The following is a 13,707-nucleotide window of genomic DNA, read 5'->3' on the forward strand; positions in this document are numbered from 1 at the left end:
ATTTATTCCTGTGATGGCAAAGCTGAATTTTCAGCATCGTTACTCCAGTCTTCAGTGTCACATGATCCTTCAGAAATCATTCTAATATGCTGATCTGCTGCTCAAGAAACATTTGTACAATTGTACAAAATATTTGTGTACAATATTTTTTTTCAGGATTATTTGATGAATAGAAAGTTCAAAAGAACAGTGTTTATCTGAAATCTAATCTTTTGTAACATTATAAATGTCTTTACTGCCACTTTTGATTGATTTAATGCATCCTTGCTGAATAAAAGTATTCATTTCTTTAATTTCTTTTCAAAAAAATAAACATAAAAATTCTTACTGACCCCAAACTTTTGAACGGTAGTGTATAATGCTACAGAAGCTTTGTATTTCAGATAAATGCTGTTCTTTTGAACTTTCTATTCATCAAGGAATCCTGAAAAAAAAAAGTACACAACTGTTTTCAACATTGAAAATAATCATAAATGTTTATTGAGCAGCAAATCAGCATATTAGAATGATTTCTGAAGGATCATGTGACACTGAAGACTGGAGTAATGATGCTGAAAATTCAGCTTTACATCACTGGAATAAATTACTTTGTCAAATATATTTAAATAGTACACAGTTATTTTAAATTGTAATAATATTTCACAATATTACTGTTTTTTACTGTATTTTTAATTAAATAAATGTAGCCTTGGTGAGCAGACGAAACTTCTTTTAAAAACATTAAAAATCTTAGTGGTTCCAAACTTTTGGACTGTACTGTAAATCTAGATTAAAGTTAATTAAAACATAAAAAGGCCATAAAAAAGCTTACAAAAAGTAAAATTAAAACTAATTCAAACTATTAATAAATGCTACAATAGTATATAAATAATAGTTAAATAATAATGAACTTTTGAGTGTGCATCTAGGAATTTATTTGATAAATGTGTTTCCATCATAATTTATGTGTTTTGAAATTTCCATCTAGCATTCTTTATGCGATTTCATTCAAAATATGTGGATGGAGACCTGACTATAGAAACATAAACATGGCCCAGATAGCATGTAATCATTGAAACAATGTTGAGGTGTGTTGAAGCTAAACTCCTCATGAAGAAGAATAAACACCTCTGAACAATGGCCATTACATAAATCTCAGTTCATTTTCTGTGAAACTAAATAGCATTCAAGGAAAAAGTTTATCTTGTATAATAAAAGAGCTTAGTTTTTGTTTACGAAAATGTATTTAAAGCTGCAGATTCACCTTATGTAGACTGTTTAAATATCACAAATATTTAAATATCTGTTTAAATATCACAAAATAGCCATGTCAGTCACTTTATCAAACACAAGGTGTAGTGTTTTTTTGTTTGTTTTGTTTGTTTTATATTGTGTTTCAGTGGGAACAGGCAAAACAGAATGGAGATTAGTTGCATTGAGTAATAGATGCAATACATGGGCTATGTGTAAAGTATGATACTCTTGCTCATGTTCATGTCACTCGCACTAATAATATATCCTAATAAATATTACTAAAGCAAGCACTTTTTAAGAATTTAGAAAATGGATGGTTTATTCAAACTTTTTAAAATAAATATATCTTATTAGATTCAGTAACAATAAATGAAATGCAAATAACAAGCACAAAAAACAAACAAACAAACAAAAGAATATAGAAATAATAAGATAGATGCAGCATTGTTTGAAGTCAGGTGGTTCAACAAACAACACTACTGTATAGGATGCACCTGTGCTTTCTCTCTAATAAGGAGGAATTGATTAGACTACTGAGAAGTGCACATGCAAAACCAAAATGGGCATTTACCAATCAGTGGCCGATTTCAAACTACAATGGATGTTTTTTCAACCATTTTTCAACAGACTTGATAAAATGATGAAGGCCCACTCCAAACCGAGCCCCCAGTGGATTAGAGCAAATCGGGTAAAAGCCCATCATGGTTTGAAAACGCCCCACTGATTGGGAAACACCCACTAGTGTTCTGCAGAAATACAAACCTGCATGATCTTGTGCTCATCAACTACAAATCACTGTTAGTTCAATGTCACTGTCTCCACCCATGTGTGCTGTCGACTTTCATCAATATTTCAATGTTGATCCAACATACAGTACAGTCCAAAAGTTTGGAACCACTAAGATTTTTAATGTTTTTAAAAGAAGTTTCGTCTGCTCACCAAGGCTACATTTATTTAATTAAAAATACAGTAAAAAACAGTAATATTGTGAAATATTATTGCAATTTAAAATAACAGTGTACTATTTAAATATATTTGACAAAGTAATTTATTCCTGTGATGCAAAGCTGAATTTTCAGCATCATTACTCCAGTCTTCAGTGTCACATGATCCTTCAGAAATCATTCTAATATGTTGATTTGCTGCTCAATAAACATTTATGATTATTTTCAATGTTGAAAACAGTTGTGTACTTTTTTTTTTCAGGATTCCTTGATGAATAGAAAGTTCAAAAGAACAGCATTTATCTGAAATACAAAGCTTCTGTAGCATTATACACTACCGTTCAAAAGTTTGGGGTCAGTAAGAATTTTTATTTTTATTTTTTTTTAAAGAAATTAAAGAAATGAATACTTTTATTCAGCAAGGATGCATTAAATCAATCAAAAGTGGCAGTAAAGACATTTATAATGTTACAAAAGATTAGATTTCAGATAAACACTGTTCTTTTGAACTTTCTATTCATCAGATAATCCTGAAAAAAATATTGTACACAAATATTTTGTACAATTGTACACATTAAATGTTTCTTGAGCAGCAGATCAGCATATTAGAATGATTTCTGAAGGATCATGTGACACTGAAGACTGGAGTAATGATGCTGAAAATTCAGCTTTGCCATCACAGGAATAAATTACTTTGTGAAATATATTCAAATAGAAAACAGTTATTTAAATTGTAATAATATTTCACAATATTACTGTTTTTTACTGTATTTTTAATTAAATAAATGTAGCCTTGGTGAGCAGACGAAACTTCTTTTAAAATCATTAAAAATCTTAGTGGTTCCAAACTTTTGGCCTGTACTGTACATTAAACATACATCAATCTCAACCAAAATGATGGTTTGGATCAAAACTCAACATTGTATCAATGTCACTATGCTATCTGGGGGGCTTTTTTGACTTAACGACCTAGCAACTACTTAGAACACCCTAGCAACCACATAGCAACGCCAGGCAGCTTGTCATTCATACTGTGGATGGAACAAGAAAACACAAGAAATCATTTCAATGAAGTGCATGTTTTAGCATTACTTGCAGGATTTGAATTTGTCTTGTGGGAACGCATAAAATTAGGCCGCTGAGATAATCTGGGTGGAGCTGCTTGGGTAAATTGTTAGTAATGCATGTTAGGCTCTTTTGTGCCTTCTATTAGAGAGAGGGTGGAGAGAAGAGGCAGAGATATTTTTCTCATTTATTTATTTCCCAGGAGCACTCAAGCAGCTCAAGATGATAGAAAATTGGGTCTAGTGTTTATTACGCTTTTAGTGTTTATCTCTTTGGTTAAAACGTGAATGAGCCTCTCCAGCTAATTCTGTTTTTATTGCTTGATTTATTGAAAAAAAGAGCATTTTTCAACATGTTTACTGTGTCACACCTCAGACTCCACTCGTCAACCTAATAAGTTTGCAAAAAATGGTAATATGTGCACAGATTTGTGACTTTGGCCTGGCGAGAGTGGAGGAGCTGGACGAGTCGCGTCACATGACCCAGGAGGTGGTGACGCAGTACTACAGAGCGCCAGAGATCCTGATGGGGAGCAGGCACTATTCCAACGCAATCGACATCTGGTCTGTGGGCTGCATCTTTGCCGAGCTGCTTGGCCGACGCATCCTCTTCCAGGCCCAGAGTCCCATCCAACAGGTATTCACCTACGCTCATGCTCAGCACACGATCTGTAGGCAGGAACTGGCCCTTTCGCATATCTCAATGTGATTTATACAAGCAGAACATGTTCCTAACTGCTCTCATTGCAGTATGATTGAGGATCATTTGGCCTCTCAGATGTGTTAAGTAGAAAGGAGTTCAGCTGCTTTAGCAGGGTCCAGAATGAACACTCACCTAAATTGTCAAAATTGACTGTGGCGAGTAAAACAAAACATTTGGCAACAGGTTTCCAATAAGTTTAACATATAAATTGCAAGAGTTGAAGTCTGACCCTTTATTTCAGACATAATGTGATTCAAAGCAAATGCATAAGAAATTCACTTACAAAAAGATCAGTGACTGTAACAACTCGTGTACATTCTGACAGCTTTTACCCCAATGGAAAAGTTACTATTTAGAATGTACTTTATAGGATTTTTTTCTACAGAAGTCGATGTGGTGACATGAAATATTTCGGTAACACTTTACAATAAAGTTAAAGTTAACTATATTAGTCAACATGAGCTAACATTGAAAAATATTTCTAATGCATTTATTATACTTAGTTCATGTTCATTTTAACATTTATTAATACATTATAAAAATTAAAAATGGTATCTGTTAATATTATTTAATGGGCTAACATGAACTAACAATGATTAGTTCTATTTTTAAACTAATATTTACTAATGGGGCCTTATTGTAAAGTGGTACCAATATTTGTACCTGTAATAATGATTTTTGCCTATACATTTACTTAAACATCTTTTTAAAAGATGTAATATGAGTCTAAGGTGTCCCCTGCATGTGTCTGTGAAGTTTCAGCTCAAAATACCCCATAGATTTTTTTTAATAAATTTTTTTAACTGCCTATTTTGGGGCATAATTAAATATGAGCCGATTTAGGCTGCGGCCCCTTTAAATGCTCACACTTCCCGCCCACGGAGCTCACGCTTGCCTTAAACAGTGCATAAACAAAGTTCACACAGCTAATATAACCCTCAAAATGGATCTTTACAAAGTGTTCATCATGCAGCATGTCTAATCGCGTAAGTATGGTATTTATTTGGATGTTTACATTTGATTCTGAATGAGTTTGTTAGTGCTCCGTGGCTAAAGCTAACATTACACACTGTTGGAGAGATTTATAAAGAATGAAGTTGTGTTTATGCATTATACAGACTGCAAGTGTTTAAAAATGAAAATAACGACGGCTCTTGTCTCCATGAATATAGTAATAAACAATGGTAACTTTAACCACATTTAACAGTACATTAGCAACATGCTAACGAAACATTTAGAAAGACAATTTACAAATATCACTAAAAATATCATGATATCATGGATCATGTCAGTTATTATTGCTCCATCTGCCATTTTTTGCTATTGTCCTTGCTTGCTTACCTAGTCTGATGATTCAGCTGTGCACAGATCCAGAAGTTAATACTGGCTGCCCTTGTCTAATGCCTTGAACATGAGCTGGCATATGCAAATATTGGGGGCGTACATATTAATGAGCCCGACCGTTACGTAACAGTCGGTGTTATGTTGAGATTCGCCTGTTTTCCGGAGGTCTTCTAAACAAATGAGATTTATATAAGAAGGAGGAAACAATGGAGTTTGAGACTCACTGTATGTCATTTCCATGTACTGAACTCTTGTTATTCAACTATGCCGAGGTAAATTCAATGTTCAATTCGATGGCACCTTTAATTCACTTCAGTTCAATTCACATTTTATTATAGTGCTTTTCACAATACATATAGTTTCAAAGCAGCTTTACAGAAAATGCATGTGTCTATCTATATTACAGTTTAGTAATTTTTGTTATCAGAGATCAAATGGTATTATGGTATTAAATATTTATGTTTAATTCTCAATTCACTTGCCATTAATTAAGGAGCCTTTGCTCAATTTGGTACTGTTTTTGTATGGAAAATATTTTTTTCTTAGTTTTTAAATTCCAAAAAAGAATTGAATCAAATGGGTTTATGTTCAAAAATACAAGAGAAGTTACATTTGTAGTGCTATTATTGATTCCCAGCTTTATAACATTATTAGTGAAAACAGAAAATCCTGGACACTGATGTTAAATGTGTGACCTTACGAACAGCCGTGCTAATGAGAGAGCGGAGGCAGCTCAAGGCTCTGTTGTACTGAAGCCCCAGTGTGGCCGCGACCCAGAAGCCCTCTGTCCTTGAAGGCTTGTGTGTTTGCAGCAGGCAGATGCAACACCATCACGGCTCAGACAGCATGTCTCTAGCTTTCACATGTACATGCCTCTACTATTATATTTTTCCAGAATCTCATAAACATGACATTTGATGAAGTAACATGAAACAAAGTCTTGAAGTATGACTGGATACACTTTTTATTTTTATGTATTTCACACAAACAGTTATAAATCATATGTTCTAATTATGTTGGCCCTGCAGTGTGTCAAAGGCTCCGGGACTGGCTGTTCCTCTGTCTGTCAGTGTGTGTGTGTGGTTGCCGTCTCCACAGCCCTGAATGTGCACCGACAGCACATCGACATCCCCTTTAACGCTCATTAAATTCTCTTCAGTAAAGAATTAGATTTACTTGAACATGGTTCTGCTCTAGTTTGTTTATGTACAGATCATGAACATGAATCTAGACTCTTTATCCTCTTCCTTTTATTTTATTATATTCAGTTATTTATGTTTTAAATCAGGACTTTCTACTTTTGGTTATTTATTTACATATATGTGTATGCTATATCCTTCTGAGACTCATAATATTATATAGTTATGGTGTTTATAACAAAAGACGTACAATGCAAAAAAGGTTTTTCTCTAAATGTAACAAGTTTTTTTTTTTTTTTAGTGCTGTCAAATTGATTAATCACGATTAATCGCATCTAACACAAGTTTGTGTTTACATAATATGCGTGTATATAAATTATTTAATTTATTATATATATATATGACTCTGTGTGTGTGTATGTATACACACATATAATATATATATAAATATAATAATATATAACCACACATATTATGTAAATAAACCTTCGTTAGATGTGATTAATCGTGATTAATCGTTTTGACAGCACTCATTTTTTCACACTTTTTATTTGTTGATTATTATTTTGTAATATTATATTGCTGCATTTAATATTTTTATTAAAACTATACAACACAGTGTATTATTATTATTTTACTATGTCATTGTAATGATCAAAATACTTTGATATTATGTTAATATATTTTTTATTTAAATTATTATCATATATTTATAGATAAATGAGTACTTAAAACAGTCACTTGTATTAATTTAAAAAAAATAATAAATAAATACTACAGTAGCTAAAAATAAATTCCTGGATCTGAGGAGAGTATTTGTGTACAAAGAGCTTGTATTATGTTTGCAACTTTTACAGATGCAGTTCTACATTCATTGTGTATAAAACACTTACATACTCTTCTTTTTCTTGTTATATACTAGCTGGACTTGATCACGGATCTGTTGGGGACTCCGTCTCTGGAGGCCATGAGGACGGCGTGTGAGGGGGCCAGAGCTCACATCCTGAGAGGACCACATAAACAGGTGAGTCTGACATCAAACAATGTTCCAAAAAAGGCACATGGTGTTCGAAGCAGCATCATGAAAGATAATGACTCGTTAGTGGATTATATCCTGTGCAAACGCTCCCTTGCACTAATATTTTTGGTCCCAGGAAGCCTGATTATAAACAGGCCCTGTGGCGCTGCCATGGTGACTTGCTGTTCCTGCTGAGTGACGGAACTTATTGACCGATCCTGCACCTTGTTTATGGAATCGAGCCGCTCTTACTGCCCCCGGAGCGCAGAAATTTCCCATCAGCCTTTGCTGCAGGATTCCCGGCGCTCCACACGCTATGGGCCTCTCTCGCTTCGGTTCCCTCCCTCTGCCTCTCCATTTCCTGCCCTGCATCATATCCACTGACGGACTGATTGATCAGTTGATGAGAGAGAGAGAGGAAGGGAGGGAGGGAAAGAGAGCCATGACAGCTATTATTGACACATTTGAGCACAGCAATTTAGTGTGTAGACTAAATATTAAAGCAGAAATACTTCATTCCATATTGGTTATTGGCTGACATTAGAGATTTTTTTTATTTATTTTTTATTTATTTATTGGTATTCAAGTTTCAAGTTTACTTTATTTATATAGCACATTTAAAACAGCCACAAGACTGACCAAAGTGCTTCACAAAAGAAACAGCATCATAAAAGTAGTAAGAGCACACAAAACAGACTAAAACAAAGAACCAGAATAAAATAAAACACAAATATAAAATATATAAATTTTTATATAAAAATATAATATTGATTAATATTTGATATTTAATTGTGCATGCTCATTTATTTATTTATTTATATTACATTTGCCGTTAATCTGTAAAAACACAAATAATTTAACAAAACTTTAACAAAATTTAATTTTTAGCAAATCTCAAAATGAATATATGTTATAAAGTTATGATTCCTAAATTCACATGTAGCATTTACAACAATTGATTTTAGTTTTTTTTTTTTTTTTTTTATGTTTAATTAACTAATGTATTTTTTAAATAGTATATAATTTTAATATCAGCCATTTATTGGTTATTGGCTATAACATAATTATTGGCAAGTCTGTGGCTTTTTTAATGTTAAAGGGTTAGTTCACTCAAAAATTACATTTCTGTCATTAATTACTCACCTTCATGTCGTTCCACACCCATAAGACCTTCGTTCAGAACACAAATTAAGATATTTTTGATGAAATCCATGAGCTTTCTGGTCTCCGATAGACTGCAAAAAAATTACCACTTTCAAGGTCCAGAAAGGTAGTAAAGACATCGTTAAAATAGTCCACATGGCTACAGTGGTTCAACCTTAATGTTATAAAGCAACAAGAATACTTTTTGTGCGCAAAAAAACATTACATTAAGGTTGAACCACTGTAGTCATGTGGACTATTTTAACGATGTCTTTACTACCTTTCTGGGCCTTGAAAGTGGTAATTTTGTTTCAGTCTATCGGAGGCCAGAAGGCTCACGGATTTCATCAAAAATATCGTGTTCAGAAGATGAACGAAGGTCTTACGGGTTTGCCACGACATGATGGTGAGTAATTAATGACAGAAATTAATTTTTTGGGTGAACTAACCCTTTAAAACACTTTACCCTATCCCAGAGACACTAGGGCGGGACTATCTGTTTGTCCAACCAATGACGGACAGTGGGCGTGTGGGCGTGTTCCGGAAACCTGATTAAAGAAAGTCAATATTTTTGCAATTGCTAGTGGCTCAGAAGTTACACACTTCAGATTTCTTTATTCCTTTAATATATATTTATGAAAGGCTAGAAAGAGTTCCATCTCTAAATGCCTTTTGGTCATTTTGCTAAACTGAAAGGCTCATGGTTTTGAGTATATAGAAAGCTGTTCTTGGCGTGTGAGCATGAATGCGTGCGTGTTTGTCAGGGTGTATGAGTGATTTGGCGCTGGGTGTTGGCTCTGTGGCTCTAGACAGCTACGCTGAGAAGGCGATACCCTGCAGAGAACAGGAACTGCAGCGCAAGGGCTGTGGACCTCTGCTTCCTGCTTTGCATCGACCTGATGCCTGGCGGCTCACCAAGAAGCCCGCCTTCTTTGCACACACACATACAGCCATGCACCTGCTAGATTAGAGAAAGTCTTTACCATTTAGCTCTATATGTGAAGAGGCACTTGTTTCTCTGGTCAGCATTCACCAGCCTTAATCCCAGCCAACTACCCACACACACTCATACTGACATTTGGCTGACCTTGTCACTCGACGCTGCCTCCTGTGTGTGGTCGACAGGCCCTAGAGCAGGATGTTTTAATCATGTTAATCAGCTGAGCTTCCCGTTACATGTAACAGGCTTTAGAGACTGAAAGAACAGGGGTCTCTGAAGGGTCTGTGGGGTATTGTGGTGACTCCCCTCTCCATGTGTCTGATCAGGTGTTTCAGTGTCATGTGGTTAGTGTTTTCCAGAACATTCCGTTTTTAGGTATTTGGCACATAACATTAATAATAATAATAATAGTAATATGAAGAATTATTATTGTTATTGTTATAATAAAATATTAATTATATCAATTAATTGTACTAATGTTTTTATTATTATTATTACTACTACTACAAATTATATTATTCTAAGAAAGAAAGAAGGAAAGAAAGAAATTGGCAAAGGATTGACCGTTTTTTTACTATTTAAAAAATATATAAATATTAGGCTTCATGGTCAGCCGCTATGTAACATGCTTTTTATTACGTTTCTTTTATTTTTTTTATTTGAACATCTGTCTTAAACAACTTTAATGTCAAGTAAACGTTCTGTCAGTAAGTCAGTCAAATGTTAACTGCTATAACATTTTCAGCGACTAATTTGTTAGGGCTCGTTCACACAGAACATGTTTTTGCTTTGAGAGACGCGGGCAATGGAATGTAGGAAGAAACGCAAGGTATCGAGATGCGTTTTTTAAAGGTCGGAACTGATTTAAACTTAGAGCGCCATATCATGCGCGAGACACTGCAAAAGATGCAAGATGCGAGCGCGACAGTTTTGCACATCCATCTAGCGCGTTTACATATAAAAACAATGGAAAAGGCTGAGGCTGAGTGAAACCAGTGATGTGTATAATTTTTGCTCATTCATTATAAAGAAACTGCTTGTAAGTCATTTGTTTGTGAACTGGACTCTGGTCATACTTTATATTTTTGAACAGAAAAACATGTTACTTGTTCAGACTGCAAACTCTAAATACATTTTCTATTACCAAACTCTCTGAAAATTCAGGTGTTAAGTCCTGAAAGGTGAAAGTTCAGTTATAAACAAATATATTTATATATACACAATTAATAGTACTATAATGTAGATGCATTCACTCAGTACCCCTCTCTCTCTCTCTCTCTCTCATATATAGACGTGTTTCTCTATAGATAACTGTGCTTTTAGTCACCATTTAATGTGTGAAGGTTGGAGAAGTCAAGGCAATGAAGTGTGTTTAGTTGAGTGAGGTGGCTTTACAATCAGAGTCAGTGCTGGAGTCTTAATGACTGGTGAACATGGCACACCAGACCTCCACCTCCACTTTTGTGAAGGTGAATAGCTTATCAAGAAGGCTTTTGAGTGAAAAAGAAGGCAACGAGAGGAGCGGGTCTCCAGAGAGTCTGGCAGAGGGATTTCAAGAGGCATTTCAGTGAAGTTCTCAACAACAGTGTTGGGAGATGCGGTATGCTTTAATGCCCATTCTCAAGATAGAGACAGTCACTCAGGATTTGGCTGAGTGGATAGGTGGAGGAAGACAGAGTCAAGATCTGTCCAAGAGAAAGCAGGACTTGAGAGATCTAAAAAGAGGTCTGACTCTTAAGATCAGCTTGGCTGCCTCCACAGGGGACCTCATTACTTCTATTAATTTTGCAAGGCTCTTAACATCACTAGAAAGAGAGGAAGCTTTTAGCCTTTGCTGGAGGGGGAGAATGTAAAGAGACCGTACCTTAGCTGCCATTTAAAGACGGAAGTGAAAGTGAGCGGTTGTGGTGTATCAGCCCTATTGAAAAGTTTTCTATTTTTGATTCTAGTATGTTTGTGTCCTTACTAGGCTTCTTAACTAGATTAACGAGCAAGAGTGCTTTGGTCAAACAATTTTAAAGGAAAGACCAAATTGGTTGACCAAGGAACTCTTGCTAGGGAGTGTTTTCCTATAAGATCTCTTTAATATGTTATTTGTTCCTCCTTGGCAACAATTAAGTAAATTGGAGATTAAATGCAGAGTTTTGTATCAAGTCAACATGAAATCACCACATTCACCCAAGTTCGCCAAAAAATGAAAATTAGACTTATTGAATAATATAATAATATATTGAATAATCTAAATTATTATTATTATTATTATTATTATTATTATTATTATGTTATAATAAAATATAATAATAATAATTGTATTATCAATAATATTGGACAGAATTGATGATGCAAGTATAACCTCTGCCCTTTAAAAAATGTTGTACTCCTTTTTTTTTCACTTATATAAACAGCAAATTAATTACATTTATTAATTATAATTGATAATTATAAATAAATCATTTTCTTTAAAAAAAATGACACTTTCCTTTAAAAAAGGATTTGCTTTTTTTTTTTTACAATATGCTTTATAACAACCCTTTTGTGAATGTCTGTCTTAAACTATTTCGTCATATAAACACCCTGTCAGTAAGTTGTTAGTTCGGTAAATGCCGCAACAGATTTATGTTAAAGGTGCCCTAGAACCAATTTTAACAAGATGTAATATAAGTCTAAGGTGTCCCCTGAACATGTCTGTGAAGTTTCAGCTCAAAATACCCCATAGATTTTTTTAAATTAATTTTTTTAACTGCCTATTTTGAGCCATAATTATATATGCACCGATTCAGGCTGCGGCCCCTTTAAATCTCGCATTCCCCCGCCCCCGAGCTCTGGACTGCCTTAACCAGCATAAACAAAGTTTACACAGCTAATATAACCCTCAAAATGGATCTTTACAAAGTGTTCGTCATGCATGCTGCATACATGCATCGATTCCTGTGAGTATTGTATTTATTTGGATGTTTACATTTGATTCTGAATGAGTTTGAGGCTATGCTCCGTGGCTAACGGCTAATGCTACACTGTTGGAGAGATTTATAAAGAATGAAGTTGTGTTTATGAATTATACAGACTGCAAGTGTTTAAAAATGAAAATAGCGACGGCTCCGTGAATACAGTAAGAAATGATGGTAACTTTAACCACATTTAACAGTACATTAGCAACATGCTAACGAAACATTTAGAAAGACAATTTAAAAATTTCACTAAAAATATCATGATATCATGCATCATTTATTATCGCTCCATCTGCCATTTTTTGCTATTGTTCTTGCTTGCTTACCTAGTCTGATGATTCAGCTGTGCACAGATCCAGACGTTAATACTGGCTGCCCTTGTGTAATGCCTTGAACATGGGCTGGCATATGCAAATATTGGGGCGTACATATTAATGATCCCGACTGTTACGTAACAGTCGGTGTTGTGTTGAGATTCGCCTGTTTTTCGGAGGTCTTTTAAACAAATGAGATTTACATAAGAAGGAGGAAACAATGGAGTTTGAGACTCACTGTATGTCATTTCCATGTACTGAACTCTTGTTATTTAACTATGCCGAGGTAAATTCAATTTTCAATTCGATGGCACCTTTAAGCTGATTCAAACTAATGACTTGTGAATCTTTTTGACCGATTCGTTAAAAGAAACTGCTTAAGAAAGAGTCATTTGCTTGTGTTTTGAATCGAACTGCACTGGTCGTGCTGTAAGTTTGTTTTGTGTGCATTCGAGCGAAGACAACACAATAGAATCATGTTGTCTGTTCAGAAACATCTCGGACAAAATTGATACTTGCACTTGATTATGCAAGTGCCACTTCTGCCCATTAAAACTTTCCTCTGCTTTGCAGTTGTAAGTCACCACCTGTGTGCTGTGTATGTAAAAGTCGGCAGGGAGCTCTTGGAAACAGATGTATGCTCGGGTCCATGCTGATTTTTCCGCCTTAGCAGAGAGGCAACATGATCAGATCAGATTTCCGCCTACATGCTCTCTCTCACAGGACACACACACACACACTCAGGTCAGAAAGTGATGACCCCAGTGCTGGGTGGGCTTACAGTAAAGGCTTCTAAAAAGCAAGGAGAATGAGCAGAGGGGTTGTTATTTAATGGCTTTAGGGGGTCTTGCATGCTGACCGTGTGCAGAGCTGGAGCAGATGTGGCCCCTCCCATGTCACCAGGGGCTGTGTAGCCT

The 13,707-nt window shown here is 34.9% G+C and overlaps 1 protein-coding gene across 1 annotated transcript in view; it reads left to right on the forward strand.

Annotated features, from left to right (window-relative positions):
• The window catches only part of nlk2 (nemo-like kinase, type 2), a 94,162-nt gene that overhangs the window by 65,922 nt on the left and 14,533 nt on the right, over positions 1–13,707 (forward strand). Inside the window, exons 6-7 of the mRNA XM_048161796.1 lie at positions 3,669–3,878; positions 7,350–7,451. Coding sequence (XP_048017753.1) covers positions 3,669–3,878; positions 7,350–7,451 — 312 coding nt within the window. The remainder of the gene's footprint in view (positions 1–3,668; positions 3,879–7,349; positions 7,452–13,707) is intronic.

This window comes from Megalobrama amblycephala, linkage group LG16 (assembly GCF_018812025.1).
Source record: "Megalobrama amblycephala isolate DHTTF-2021 linkage group LG16, ASM1881202v1, whole genome shotgun sequence".
Taxonomy (NCBI): Eukaryota; Metazoa; Chordata; class Actinopteri; order Cypriniformes; family Xenocyprididae; genus Megalobrama; species Megalobrama amblycephala.